Consider the following 12,419-nt stretch of genomic DNA (forward strand, 5'->3'; position numbering starts at 1 on the left):
CACGTCTGCTTTTCTCTGCCAGCTAAGCAGTGCTTTTTAAGGGCCAGAGAGTGATCATTTAGCAGGTTTTGCTGGTGGATCGGGCCGCCATTAGCTGGACAGAATGGTTCGGTGTTCAACTAACTCAGGTGGTTCGTGAAGCCGTTTGTCTGGCCGTGTGGTAATTGCAAGAAACGGAAAACACGTACTTGGTTTTAAATCTATTTTTATTGCCTGGTCGGGTGAGACAAATGCATGTGCACGCTCTTTTCCTCCCTCGTGAGGAAAACAGAAAGGACTTTACCCTTGGAGGTCTTGCCACACTTTGTAGAACACGTAGCGCTTATTTTGAACCTTTCCCGGTTTGTCACGTTTCTCACGGTTACACCCTTTTTCTCCTCCTTGGAAACACTCTCACCTCATCTGGTTGTTCCTCGTTACCGTGTGTTTGGTGAATTCTCTGACCAAGCGCATATAGACGGTGTCTTGGTCCTGCTCTTCACTGGCAACTGTCCACCTGTTGTGTTTATAAATCAAGCGGAAATGTGAGTCGACTATGGATAGTGTCCTCTGGGGGGTTCGGTTTCTCTAGGTTACCGGTGATCGGCCATGGCAGGGTCAATTAGGCAGTATCTGGAGACACTGTGCGTGGTCATGATCCAGAGGAGGTGCCGGCAGCATCCAGGGGGCCAGGGGTGCTGGTCAGCGTCCTGCAACACCCAGGATGGCGCTCCCCACAACAAGGAATGAGCTGGCCTCACTGTCCGTCATGCCACAGCTTGAGAGATTCAGCAGGGATACCTCTTACTAAGTAGGGGACAGGCCTGCTGGCTTCGGTCACGACCCCAGACTGGCTGAATGTTGGACACCAGGGACGCTAATGCGTTGCCCCCGCACAGAGCTTTCCTCGAGGTACCACCGAGCTCTCTCTTCTCCCTCTTAACAACTTCCACATCTGCCATTGGGCCAGTCCTGACTGTTTCCATCTCTGTCGTTGACATAATGAGCTTTATTCCTACTGCTGTCCCCTTGGGAGGAAGAAGAGCTGCAGGAAAGCTGAGGAGGCACTCATTAGCCTCGGAGTCCTGTTGGGAGGAGTGGGGCGCTGGTGGTGGAGGCTGGGCCAGTCCCGGCGGAGCAGCATCCTGCCTGGAGGTGTCAGTCTCCCCAGATGGCGCCTTACGCAACACGTTGGCGCACGGCAGTCTCCAAGAACCAGGGCCTAGGAGAAAGGGCTCAAGCAGGCCTTGCATACGTGGTCAGTGGGCCTCCCCCCGTTCCACGATGAATGCATGTCGGGTCTACAAAATATCCAAGTGACCGTTTCGTCCGGTGTCATCACTGCACAAACGAGGAAACGTCAAGAAGGAATGTCTCCACTGGTCCGTGGTCTTCTATACATTCAAAAATGTGTGCAGGCCTGCTGCTCTTACATCTGGTTCTCCCATTAGCTCCTTGAGGTACTTTTTATCCCCACACCATAGAAAAGGAAACGGGGGCCCAGCCAAATGAAGTGAGTTGGCCCAGGCACTCATTGGGGGATCAAGGACGGACCCAGTGGTCCAGATTGTTCCTGACATTCTCTGCACCTGGCCCTTCTGCTTGCCTCGATGAAATCAGGTTGGCCAGAAGCCACGAGGAAAGTCTTCAAAACAAATGGATTAAAAAAAATCATTGAGGGATGCCTGGGTGGCTCAGCGGCCGAGCATCTGCCTCCAGCTCAGGGCGTGATTCCAGGTCTGGGGATCGAGTCCCGCATCGGGCTCCCCACGGGAGCCTGCTTCTCCCTCTCTCTGCCTCTCTCCGTCTCTCATGAATAAACAAGCAAATAAGTCTTTAAAAAACAAAAAAGCCATTGATTCAGAGGCCACTCGTGGATTCCGCCGGAGAAACGCGGCTCACGGAAGTTCATAAGCAAATAGGAGACTGTCTCTGCAATGCAAGGGAACATGGCCAGGTGCGTTTCTGAAGAGCCCAGCCTTCCGGGCATGGTTTTCTGTTCCCTCCAGGAGAGGACACAAGTTGTCACCACCGACGCTCAAGGTCCCGGCACTCCGTGCACCTCTTCGCTAGTCCTCGTTTTGCTTCGGTGGGGCCGGGCCTGCGGTGCCTCTCTCGGCCCCCCGCGCCCCGCAGCCTTCACCCCGCGGCCGCCTGGCCGCACTCGGGGGGCTTCCTCGGAACTCGGGGGCCAAACCGGGGCGCCCCTGTACCCCCCGGACATCGTGGAGCGTTGGGTCGGAGGTGGGCTTACCCCTTGTCCCCTGCAGGCTGCGCTGCCCCCAGAGGGCTGCGGGTGCCGTGGGTGTTGCGGGCGCCGTGGGTGCCGCGGGTGCTGCGGGCAGGGCGAGAAGGCGGGTGCTGCAGTCCCGGAGCCTGCAGTGGCAAGCGTGCCTGTCACGTGCGCCGCCCCCGGGCCACCTGCGGCCTTGGCTGCTACCTGCCTGCGCCGGCCCCCCTGCCTGAGGCAGCAGCGTGCTCGGGGTCCGCCGTCGCGTGGCTGGACGCCACGGGAGAGCGTGAGGGAGGGAGGACCGTCGGCCGTGTTGGTCTCCCCCAAGTTGTTACGCTGGACTCCCAGCCCCCGTGACGGCATCGGGAGGGGGCGCCTGGGGGTGCTCCGGGTGAGGACCGCCCTCCGGGAACCAGAAACTGGCCCTCACCGGACCTCAGTGTGTACCGAGATCTGGGACTGACTCGGGCCTCCGGAACCGCGAGACGAGGTGTCTTTCTGTCTGTATGTCCCCGCCTGCCGCTGAGCCCCGAGGCTTGACCTCCCTGCACGCCGTCCCCGCGTCACGGACCGGACCCTCCTCGCCGGGGCCCTTGCGGGCGGCGCGGCCTGGTGGGCTGGGAGTGGGGCCCCGCTGCCCGGCTTTGGAGGTGTGAGGTGGCGGGGCCTGCCGGTGACCCCGGGATCTCGAGACCGCCGCACCCCCGGTGGCAAAGCACAGGGCTCGGGGAGGCCCGAGCGGGTGCTGGCAGGTGCCTGCGGTGTGCATCAGCCCTGCGTGGGGTGGGCCCGCCGCGTGCTTTCTAGAGAGAGCAGGAGACCCAGTGTCTGGCCCTGTTAGCCGCTCAAGACACTGACGGAGAAGGGGGGGGGGCCGCGAGTGGGGCCAACGGCCAGGAAGAGTTCAGAGTTCAGAGTTCTTCACAGGCCGAGATCACTGTGGCCCCGAGTGCGAGGCGCAGGTTCCAGGTAGGCGGGAGTCGGGCCCCGACCTACGTGGTCCCGCTCCATCCTCTGACCTGGGCCTTGCCTCGTCTGCAGCCTCCCTACACCTGGCCTGTAAAAGCATGGAGATAAGGCGTCTGGCATGGCACAGGCCCAGGGGGTGGTCACTGGTTAACTGGGGGTGCTGGTTCTGTGGTGGCCCGAGGGGTGGGGGAAGGGTAGAGACGGGAGGCAAAGGAAGGGCAGAGGGGAGGCCCTTGTAAAGTGCCCTTGCTGCTGGCCTTGGGAGAGCGGAGGGGGTGGGGGGCAGCAGGGGCCTCGGGGGCCTCTGGGGGCTGGTCTTGGGTGGCTCACGTAGGCACGGCGGTTACATAAGGAGGTTGGAAGCCTCTATGCGGCCGGTTGTAACAGTAACGGTTGCTGACACAGGCCTCGAGGAAATAAGTAAAGGACACGTTTATGTATTCCTCATAATAGGGCACTGGGGGACGAGCGGCCGGGCTGGGGAGCAGCAGACAGTAGGCCGGAAAGGAGAGGACAGCGGGACACAACGGCCTTTCCTGGAGGAACAGGCCCATCTGCTGGGCACTGCGTTTATTGCAACGGCTGGTCATATTTTGCTCAAGGGAGGCGGGGAGCGGATGATGTGGAATCTGATGGAAACTGGGGCCTGGGCGATGCCCATCAGTCTGGCTTCTGAAGGCGGTATGCTAGCGGTGTGGGTGGCCTCGCAGGCCGACAGTGGGGACACCCCGGAGCCCTGCGCAGCCCACCAGCATGTAGGATGAGCCAGTGGTGATGGGACGTGCTCATGGAGGAGATCCCCTGGGAGCAGGATTCTGGGGACGCCCCCATCCCGCAAGGGAACGGGCGGACAGAGCTGAGGACAAACTACAGCAAGGGGATAACCCTGAGACCAGTCGAATGGGTCCAGTGTTGTGGGACCGGCAGCATGTAGCCGCATGCGCTGTTGCCGTGGGTGGTGGGCGGGGTGTCCTGCAGGACAGTTAGCGGGTTCGCCCCCACAACTCGTGCTTGCCTTCTGTCTGCCTGATGGACGGACCGCGTAGACAGTGCAGGAGTTCAGAGCCACATGCTCGAGTGCCCCTGGCCCCGCACCACCTGCAGCCCGGAGCTGAGCACAGGGGGCTCTGTTACCCCTAAGGCCTGCACCCCCCAAGGATTCCCAGCTCCCGGACACCCCTGGCCGCCCCAGACCGAGGTGGCTGACGGTACCCCCAGCAGACAGAGCCGCCCCCCTGCAGAGAAGGCCTGCAGCGGCCGGGAACTCCAGCCACAGCGTGTCCCCTGACTCTTGGAGGAAGGGCCACTGCCGGTACCCGGTGGGCCCCCACATGGGTCCCCGCACCCTGCCCTGCCTGCTGCCTCCCTTTCTTGGTTACATGCAGTAACCATCCTGACGAGGGTTGTGACCAGCATCTCACAGCCAAGGCGGAAGTGCCAATTACTCGATAAAGTGACTCAAGCCACCCAGTCAGTCCAGAATGTTCTCGTTTTCCTCGGATGCTTGATCATGTGGTGGCTCGGCGCCCCCTGCTGCGAGCGCTCGGAGCCCGGCCACAGGAAGGCGCCCCGTGTGCGCCCAGCAGGGCCCGGGGTGCGGGGTGAAAGCAGTGATGGGCACGCGGGAGGGAGCCCGGAGCTGCCCCTCGGGCAGCAGAAACATTTAGCGGGGGGCTCCCGGGGGGTCAGGCGATGGCTCAAGGCATGATCCGGGTGTCCTGGGGCCGAGCGCCGCGCCGCGGGGAGTCTGCTTCTCCCTCCGCCTCTGCTCTTGCTTGTGCGCCCCACACCCCGCAAATAGATAAATTAAGTATCAAAAATATTAAGTATCAGAAAGAAAAGGAAACATTGAGGCAGGGCGGACCGTGCTGTGTTTTGCTGTTTAGAACAGGGAACCCGCTGCACCTCTAAAGCCGTGCGTCCGTCCCCTGCGCGCAGGTCTCGCCCTGCCGTGGCCTCCCGTCTCCGGGCCCGTTCCCCCGCTTCACCCCGCACCTGTAGGTGGGCATCCCACAGCCACAGCTGCACCCCCGCCCCGCCCCACCCAATTAGGAGCATTTGTACCACCTTTGGGTCTCAGTGGCCGCGCCTCCCGCCACCCTTCCCTTCAGGCCTCACGACCCCCTTTGCCCCGTGTCTCCCGCTGCAGGTTTTTCCCACTCGGCGTTCACGTTCGGTATTGAGAGCCACATCAGCCAGTCCAACATCAATGGGACGCTAGTGCCGCCGGCGGCCCTCATCTCCATCCTGCAGAAGGGACTGCAGTATGTGGAGGCCGAGATCAGCATCAACGAGGTACGTGCGCTCGGGCCGCGGGCGGCGGCCTGGTCCCCGCCGGACAGGACAGCGGGGCCCGAAGCGCTCGCAGCCCTCGCGGCCGCAGCCCCGGCCGCCTGCTCCGTTCCTCCGGCTGCGGCAAGCCTGTCGTGCTCCGCTTTCTCTTTCGCCTCTGCAGACTTCGAAAGTAACAGATCCTGTAGCGTGTCCCCTGTGTTCCTCCAGCAGTGCCATTACCCCATCTTTGCAAACACCCGAATTTCCACCCGCCCTGTGCACATTGTTCCCTGACGGTGGCCGTTGCCTCCTTCCTCCTGTTAGATTGGGTGCCCGGAGGCCGTGTTCCCCAGCCCCTTGAGGCCCCATCGGGTCTCTTTTCCCCACAAAACAGTCCAGCGTGGGGATGGGAGCGCGTGACCCTCAGGCCCCCGCCAGCGCCCAGATCGCGTGACCCTGTGCTTCCATTTCCCCGTCCCGTGTCCACGTCTTCAACCTGTCGAGAAGCCCTCATGGCTCCTCGTGCTCAGGTCCAAATTCCAACACGTCTCGAGGTGAGTGGGACGTCTCATTTGTGACCTTGGTTTGCAGTCATTGAAAAGTGGGGCAGCATGCTTTGGAGTCTAAACTAGGAGGTGTCCTCACTACCCTGGGCCGTTACTGCCTCTGGCTGAGTAGTGGTCCGTTTGAGGTGTGAACAGCTGAAGGAAGGTGACACCCCGTATCACCCCACTTGGTCAACAGCGGCCATGCCATGGCCAGAACCGCAGCATGAAGGTGGCTGATGAGGTGACCAGCTATTTGTTGACACATTTTTGGGGGGTTTCTTATCGTTTCTGTGTTTTCAAATACGATATCGTATCGTGGCCCCAAGTCAGCTGGGTCACGTTTCAGGTAGATGGTGTCCCGCTGAGACTCATGCCATCCGATTTTTCCTAATCTCTGAGGTAATTCCGGTTCAGAACGTGCAAACACATGGTTGCACATCCCGCAGCCTCAACCCAGAAGCACTAATTTTTCATGTGACTCTTCTATTCGGAGCAGTCTCTAAGGAAAGAACTTCCTCCCTCGTTTTTAAGTGTGGTGGAAATTTTGTCATTGCCGATAGAAGCCAGAGAATCACAAGAAGTTGGCTAAAATACGCGTGGGAACTAAACGGTGCTGCTGGCTGTGTCTCATGATATTTAGTGTGCACCCTGGGCCCAAACGGCAGCAGCTGCGTATTTTATTAAGTGGGCTGGACAGGTGCAGGGGCCCCAAAGCCTGAAGGTGCCGGAATCTCTCACTGGGCCTTGAGGTTTCCGGGAGCTACCTCTCCCCCATGAGAGTGAAGCTGTTCACAGACGTCCCACACTAACTGTAGCATCAGGGCAGGGGGGCCCCAGCCCTGGCACTCGGCACATGGGGGCCAGATGAGTGTTCGGTGGGGCGTCCTGTGCACCCGGGGGTGTTGAGCCCCGCGCCACGCTGGATCGCCAGGCATCGCTCCGGGCGCCCAGGCCTGCCAGTCCCCCGCGGCACCTGCTGCCACCGGGGCTGACAGCGGCCCCCGGCTCTCTCCCCAGGATGGCACGGTGTTTGACGGCCGCCCCATAGAGTCCCTCTCCCTGATCGACGCTGTGATGCCCGACGTGGTGCAGACACGGCAGCAGGCCTTCCGGGAGAAGCTCGCGCAGCAGCAGCAGGCCAGTGCGGCAGCAGCGGCGGCGGCGGCGGCGGCGGCGGCAACAGCAGCCCCGGCGGCCCCAGCGGCTGTTGCCCAGCAGCACCCACCAAAGAACGGGGAGGCCGCGGTGAACGGGGAGGAGAACGGAGCACACGCAATAAGTACGTGCAGGGCTCGGGGCTGGCGAGCTTCCGGCGCCTCCTGTCCGGGCTGCGGGGGGTGGAGAGCTCCCCGAGCATCGCCCGCCGTCCGTGTCCGGGCTCTGCTGGTGGGCACGGTGGGCGTGGAGAGCCTCGCGCGCCTTGCATCGAGACCCTGGGCAGGGCGGCCTTTCCACGCCTACACGTCCTGCTAGGCAGAGAACTCCTCTAACAGCCAGATGTACGTGTGATTCTTGTCCGACGGCAGAGGGTTTCGTGGGTGGAGGCCCCTGGTCCCTCGCACGGCCTTCTGTGCCGAGCCGGTGGGGCCAGCACCCTGGGGTAACCGGCAAGCTCAGGGTTAGGGTGAGGGCCCCGGGCCCCAGACGGCAGGCATGGCCTGACGCGGTCTTCTCAAAATGCTGGGCTCTCCATCTCTGGCAGGTGATTGCCCTTAAGGACGAGGCCGATCAGAGAACCCGAATTTCTACCTAGAGAACCTGGCTGCACTCTGACACGTGGCTTATAAACTCAAAGACTGTGTCAGGGTCTGAGCTCAAAGCATGCTTGTGTATACACGTATCATGCGTGGTGTGCATGCGCGTGCGTGCGCAGGGCTTGCTGACATGCGGCTCGCTGGCCAGCTTCTCAGATGAGGCTGCAGCTTGCAGCCAAGCCCTGTGGCAGGTTGTCATCCACGGGCACAGGGTGACAAACTCTCTTCAGCTTGAGGATCAAATCCAACAGCAAATGGAAAATCCACATGGTCTGTGATGCAGATTCCATAGAGGAGGGTGACTTGCAGGCCAAGAGTCTGGCTTATGCACAAAAGACTTCTCACCTGGAGCCTCCATAGTCACTGTTGATAACATCCCAAGTGATGGGGCGGGAAAACCAGAAGAAAATCTGTGGCTTGTGCCAGAGTTGGTTTGTCGGCTCTCCACCCACCAAGGTGGGATACAAACCTCAAGTTCTCAAAAATGAAGCAGGAAGAAACTAAGTGTCATTGTTTTCTTAGTCTTCCATCACAGAAACGAATTTGTAATTGGTGAGCTTCAAGAAACCTGTATGTTTGCTGGGATGGAAATTTTGCGGACTTTTAAATTGAACGGATTTCTTTTAAATCTTAGGACAATCTAATGGGGGGGAGGAGAAAATCTTAATGGGTGCGACTGACACCTGAGTGGCTCAGTCAGTTTGGTGTCTGACTCTTGATCTCAGTTCAGGTTTTGATCTCAGTGTTGTGAGTTCAAGCCCTGTGTTGGGGGTCAATGCTGGGCACAGAGACTACTTAAAAAGAAAAGAAAGAGAGAGAGAAAGGAAAAGAAAAAATCTAATGCGACATAGCTGCATAGAGACACTTACACGCCTTAAAGCACACTGGCCACTCACACAGCCTTCATTTCATGGGTACCTGTGGGTTACGTGTCACATCACAGGGAGCACACCCGAGGGCTCCCTCCTCCCTCCTCCCTGGCACATCATCCTGCAGCCTCTCCTTTTACTTTGCTTCTGGTGCCATCTACAGCTTGTGATCATCTTGCTGCAATTTGGGTTGAGGCCAGACTATGGTATCGGAAGTGATATTTCATTCTGACCTTCAAGAATCTTTTCTCTCCTGCCACTTGGGAAAAAAGCAGCCACCTTCCAGGATGGTTCTTTTAAGGGTGGCATTTAGCGTGGCTTGTCTCCACTGTCACCAAGCCTACTCAGGAATTCAGGACCCAGATCACATGATTCATCAAGGGCGTGCTTATTCTGTTAGAAACCTGGCAGTTCTGCTTGGCTTAAGAAGTCTGCTGCAAAGGTGCCTGAGTCCCAAGTATATAAGCCCCTGATCCCAAGTATATAAGGATGTTTGCAGTGTTGCAGGGGTGGGTGCTCTGAAAAAGTGATGGCTCTCCTGGTGGGAACTTCACGCTAAAATGTTCCATCCTGTCTGGAGAATACCAACCTTTGGGCTCCAGCTCGCTCTCATCATCCCTCCCCAAACTCATTGTGGTGGTTGCGAGACCTTAGCCTGGTCCTAGTTATGAAGAATATATAACTCTTGGGACACCTGGGTGGCTCTGTCGGTTAAGCAACTACCTTTGGCTCAGGTCATGATCCTGGAGTCCTGGGATCAAGGCCCACATTAAGCTCCCTGCTTGGTGCGGAGCCTGCTTCTCCCTCTCCCTCTGTCTGCTGCTGTGCACTAGTCTCTCTCTTTCTCTCTCTGACAAATAAAACCTTTTAACTGTTTATTTTTCTATCAAATTTGGATGCAATTAAAATAAATAGTGTATTTACTAAATTACACAAAAGCTAAGATATAGTTATGATCATCAGAAGTAATATTGCCTAGTATATATAAAGAGGATGTCTCTAGTATTCAAGTTCCCTAAGAATGCATTTTTTTTTATATATATATATACTGGTCAGCCACATGTCTTTTTCTGTTTCCTATAACAGATAATCATTCGAAACCAATGGAAATAGATGGGGACGTTGAGATTCCACCCAACAAAGCCACAGTCCTTCGGGGCCATGAGTCTGAGGTGTTCATTTGTGCCTGGAACCCTGTCAGTGATCTCCTAGCTTCAGGGTAAGGATGCCAGGCCAGGGGTGCCGCAGGGTCTGGGGGACCTGAGATGCTCACTCCTTTCTGGAATCGCGCCTCATGGAACACGTGCTCTCCTCTCATCTGTGTGCAGTCCAAGACCTTGGGCTGCCCGTCTGCACTCCTTCCCAGGTTGTAAGGAAGTCCTCACTCCACCCTGTTCCCACTGGGGCGGGAAGCAATCTGAAGTCACTGAGGGGCACCTGGCTGGCTCAGTCCGTAGAGCACACGACTCTTGATCTCAAGGTTGTGAGTTTGAGCCCCAGGTTGGATGTGGAGCCTATGTAGAAAACATAAACCAATAAAATTACATTATTAAGAACAACAAAAATTGTGAAGAGAAAAACACGGTGAACGGGATTAGGAAGACACAGGGCCACGGGCCAGAGATACCCCATGTAGGCAGCCCGGAAGTCTGATGGGCTGTTTGCACTTGAACCAGAAGCTGAGTGCTTGTGCGTTTTCGTTCCACAGATCCGGAGACTCGACGGCAAGGATATGGAACCTTAATGAAAACAGCAATGGGGGCTCCACCCAGCTCGTGTTGAGGCACTGTATACGAGAAGGGGGGCATGATGTCCCGAGTAATAAAGACGTGACCTCCCTGGACTGGAATGTAAGCATGTGCCACCCCCCAGAAGCTGTAGCACCCAGCGGCCACCCAGCACACAGCGGGCTCTGTGGGGGTGGGTGAGCAAACCCGGGGTGGCGGGTGGTCCTGATTGTGAGCCCCCCAGCCTGGGACCGGTCTCACAGGCGCTCTCCGTTTCTGTGGGCTTCTGACAAGGCCGCGTTGGACGTTCAGCTAGGCGTTCAGGGTGTTCAGGGGCCCTCGGTTTCCCTCAGTGAGCCAGATGAGCCTGGTGGTTTCATGGGGCGTTGAGGGTGCTGTTCTGCGGACGACACGTGCCGTGCAGCCGGGCCAGGGGACACCCCAGGGTGTTCGGGCTGTGGGTGCTACAGACGTTGACAGGTGGGGGGCCCGCATTTGTCTGCAATGTCTTTACACTTTCCCTGCAGCACAGACTCTTCTGTGTGTGCAGACACATGTTGACAGCTTCCTTAAGCCTCTCAAAGTCTCGCTTTAACTGTTCGGGTTGCGGTGTGGTTACTTATGTCACAGGGCGAGCAGTCGCAGGTGTTCCCTGGTCCCTGGTGTGTCGTTAGAACGCCCCACGTTGTCGGCTGAGAGCCGTGTGGCCTGAAGCAGCCACGTGGGCTCGACGAGTCTCCTCCCTGGGAGCCGGTCACTGGTGGGAGGAGAACATTCTGGCCCCGGGATAAGGTGAGAGGCCTGCGCTTCTGCGGCACCACCCGCCCTGAGCACTTTGTGGTGTGTGTTTCCCTGCCCGCAGAGCGACGGGACGCTGCTGGCTACGGGTTCCTATGACGGCTTTGCAAGAATATGGACAGAAGACGGTAAGGCCTCGCCGGGCACTGCGGGGCGGGCGAGCATGGCCTTGGGATGTGGCCGTCGGGGGCAGAAGGCTCTGTGTCACACCTCTTTGTGGCTTCTCTCCATAACAGGCAACCTGGCCAGCACGTTAGGACAGCACAAAGGCCCCATCTTCGCTTTGAAGTGGAACAAAAAGGGGAATTACATTTTGAGCGCCGGTGTAGACAAAGTGAGTATTAGCTTAAAGTAGGTCCCCCCCCCCCCCCCCGCAAAAAAAAAAAAAAAAGTCCCTTTGATCTGTAGATGCTTATTTATTTTTAATCTCTGGATATCATCCCACTTTGCTTTTGTTTTTAAGTCTGAGACTTTCTGTTTCTCCTTAGCGCAGCCAAAGAGCTTCTTTAGGTTTTGTTTTTGTGGTTTTGCTCTCACTGTTCATTTATGACACGTACTCTCTCCATATATCATGCAGTTCCGCAGACCTTTGTGCAGAGCTTCCCCCTCCCCCCTTTTTTGAGTTACGTCATTCAGTGATGGGAAGAGGAACTCCCCAAATTGCATGTGTCCGATGCTTGAAGGAGCAAAGCGCTGTGGGGTGCGGTGGACAGAAGCCTTTCGCCCACGGAGCAGTTTGGAAACACAAGCCAGGCTCTGTTTCCCCAGTTCGATGAACTGTCAGCTGCCGCCACCGTGGGCCATAGGCTTCTCCTTTAGCGGGAGCAAAGCGGACCTACACACGAGGGGGCAGGCCCCGGTGGCCCACGGAGCACCCTCAGAGTAGACTTTGTGCTCGGACACGTCCGCCTGGCAGCCAGGGGCCAGTGGCTGGGAGCAGCAAGTGCATCTAGAAGCCGTGAGCGGGCAGGGAGTCAGGGGGTGTAGGCATCGTTCTGGCTCTGACTTCAGGCCACTCTCTCTGGGTTTGTTTCCTCAACTGCCAAGCGCCAGGCAGCATGACCCCCAGAGAACGTGCAGTGAACAGTTATGTCATTCCTACGACTCAGCAAGAATTTGAAGTCCTTGCTTTGGAAAAGAAGTATTATCAAGAAATGAAGCAGAAGGGAAACAAAAGCATGCCCTCCCACTAGTTGGTGTTTCTACAACCACAGACTGGGTCTGAGTACTGTACTGTTTGGTTTCCAAAGGGCTTCTTTACATTTTCT

The 12,419-nt window shown here is 57.7% G+C and overlaps 1 protein-coding gene across 1 annotated transcript in view; it reads left to right on the forward strand.

The window, feature by feature from the left end:
- The window catches only part of TBL1X (transducin beta like 1 X-linked), a 210,983-nt gene that overhangs the window by 179,246 nt on the left and 19,318 nt on the right, over window positions 1–12,419 (forward strand). The window contains exons 5-10 of the mRNA XM_041740580.1: window positions 5,331–5,476; window positions 7,021–7,282; window positions 9,713–9,845; window positions 10,335–10,476; window positions 11,216–11,279; window positions 11,388–11,485. Of these exons, the coding sequence (XP_041596514.1) occupies window positions 5,331–5,476; window positions 7,021–7,282; window positions 9,713–9,845; window positions 10,335–10,476; window positions 11,216–11,279; window positions 11,388–11,485 (845 nt within the window). The remainder of the gene's footprint in view (window positions 1–5,330; window positions 5,477–7,020; window positions 7,283–9,712; window positions 9,846–10,334; window positions 10,477–11,215; window positions 11,280–11,387; window positions 11,486–12,419) is intronic.

Source organism: Vulpes lagopus, chromosome X (assembly GCF_018345385.1).
Source record: "Vulpes lagopus strain Blue_001 chromosome X, ASM1834538v1, whole genome shotgun sequence".
Classification (NCBI taxonomy): domain Eukaryota; kingdom Metazoa; phylum Chordata; class Mammalia; order Carnivora; family Canidae; genus Vulpes; species Vulpes lagopus.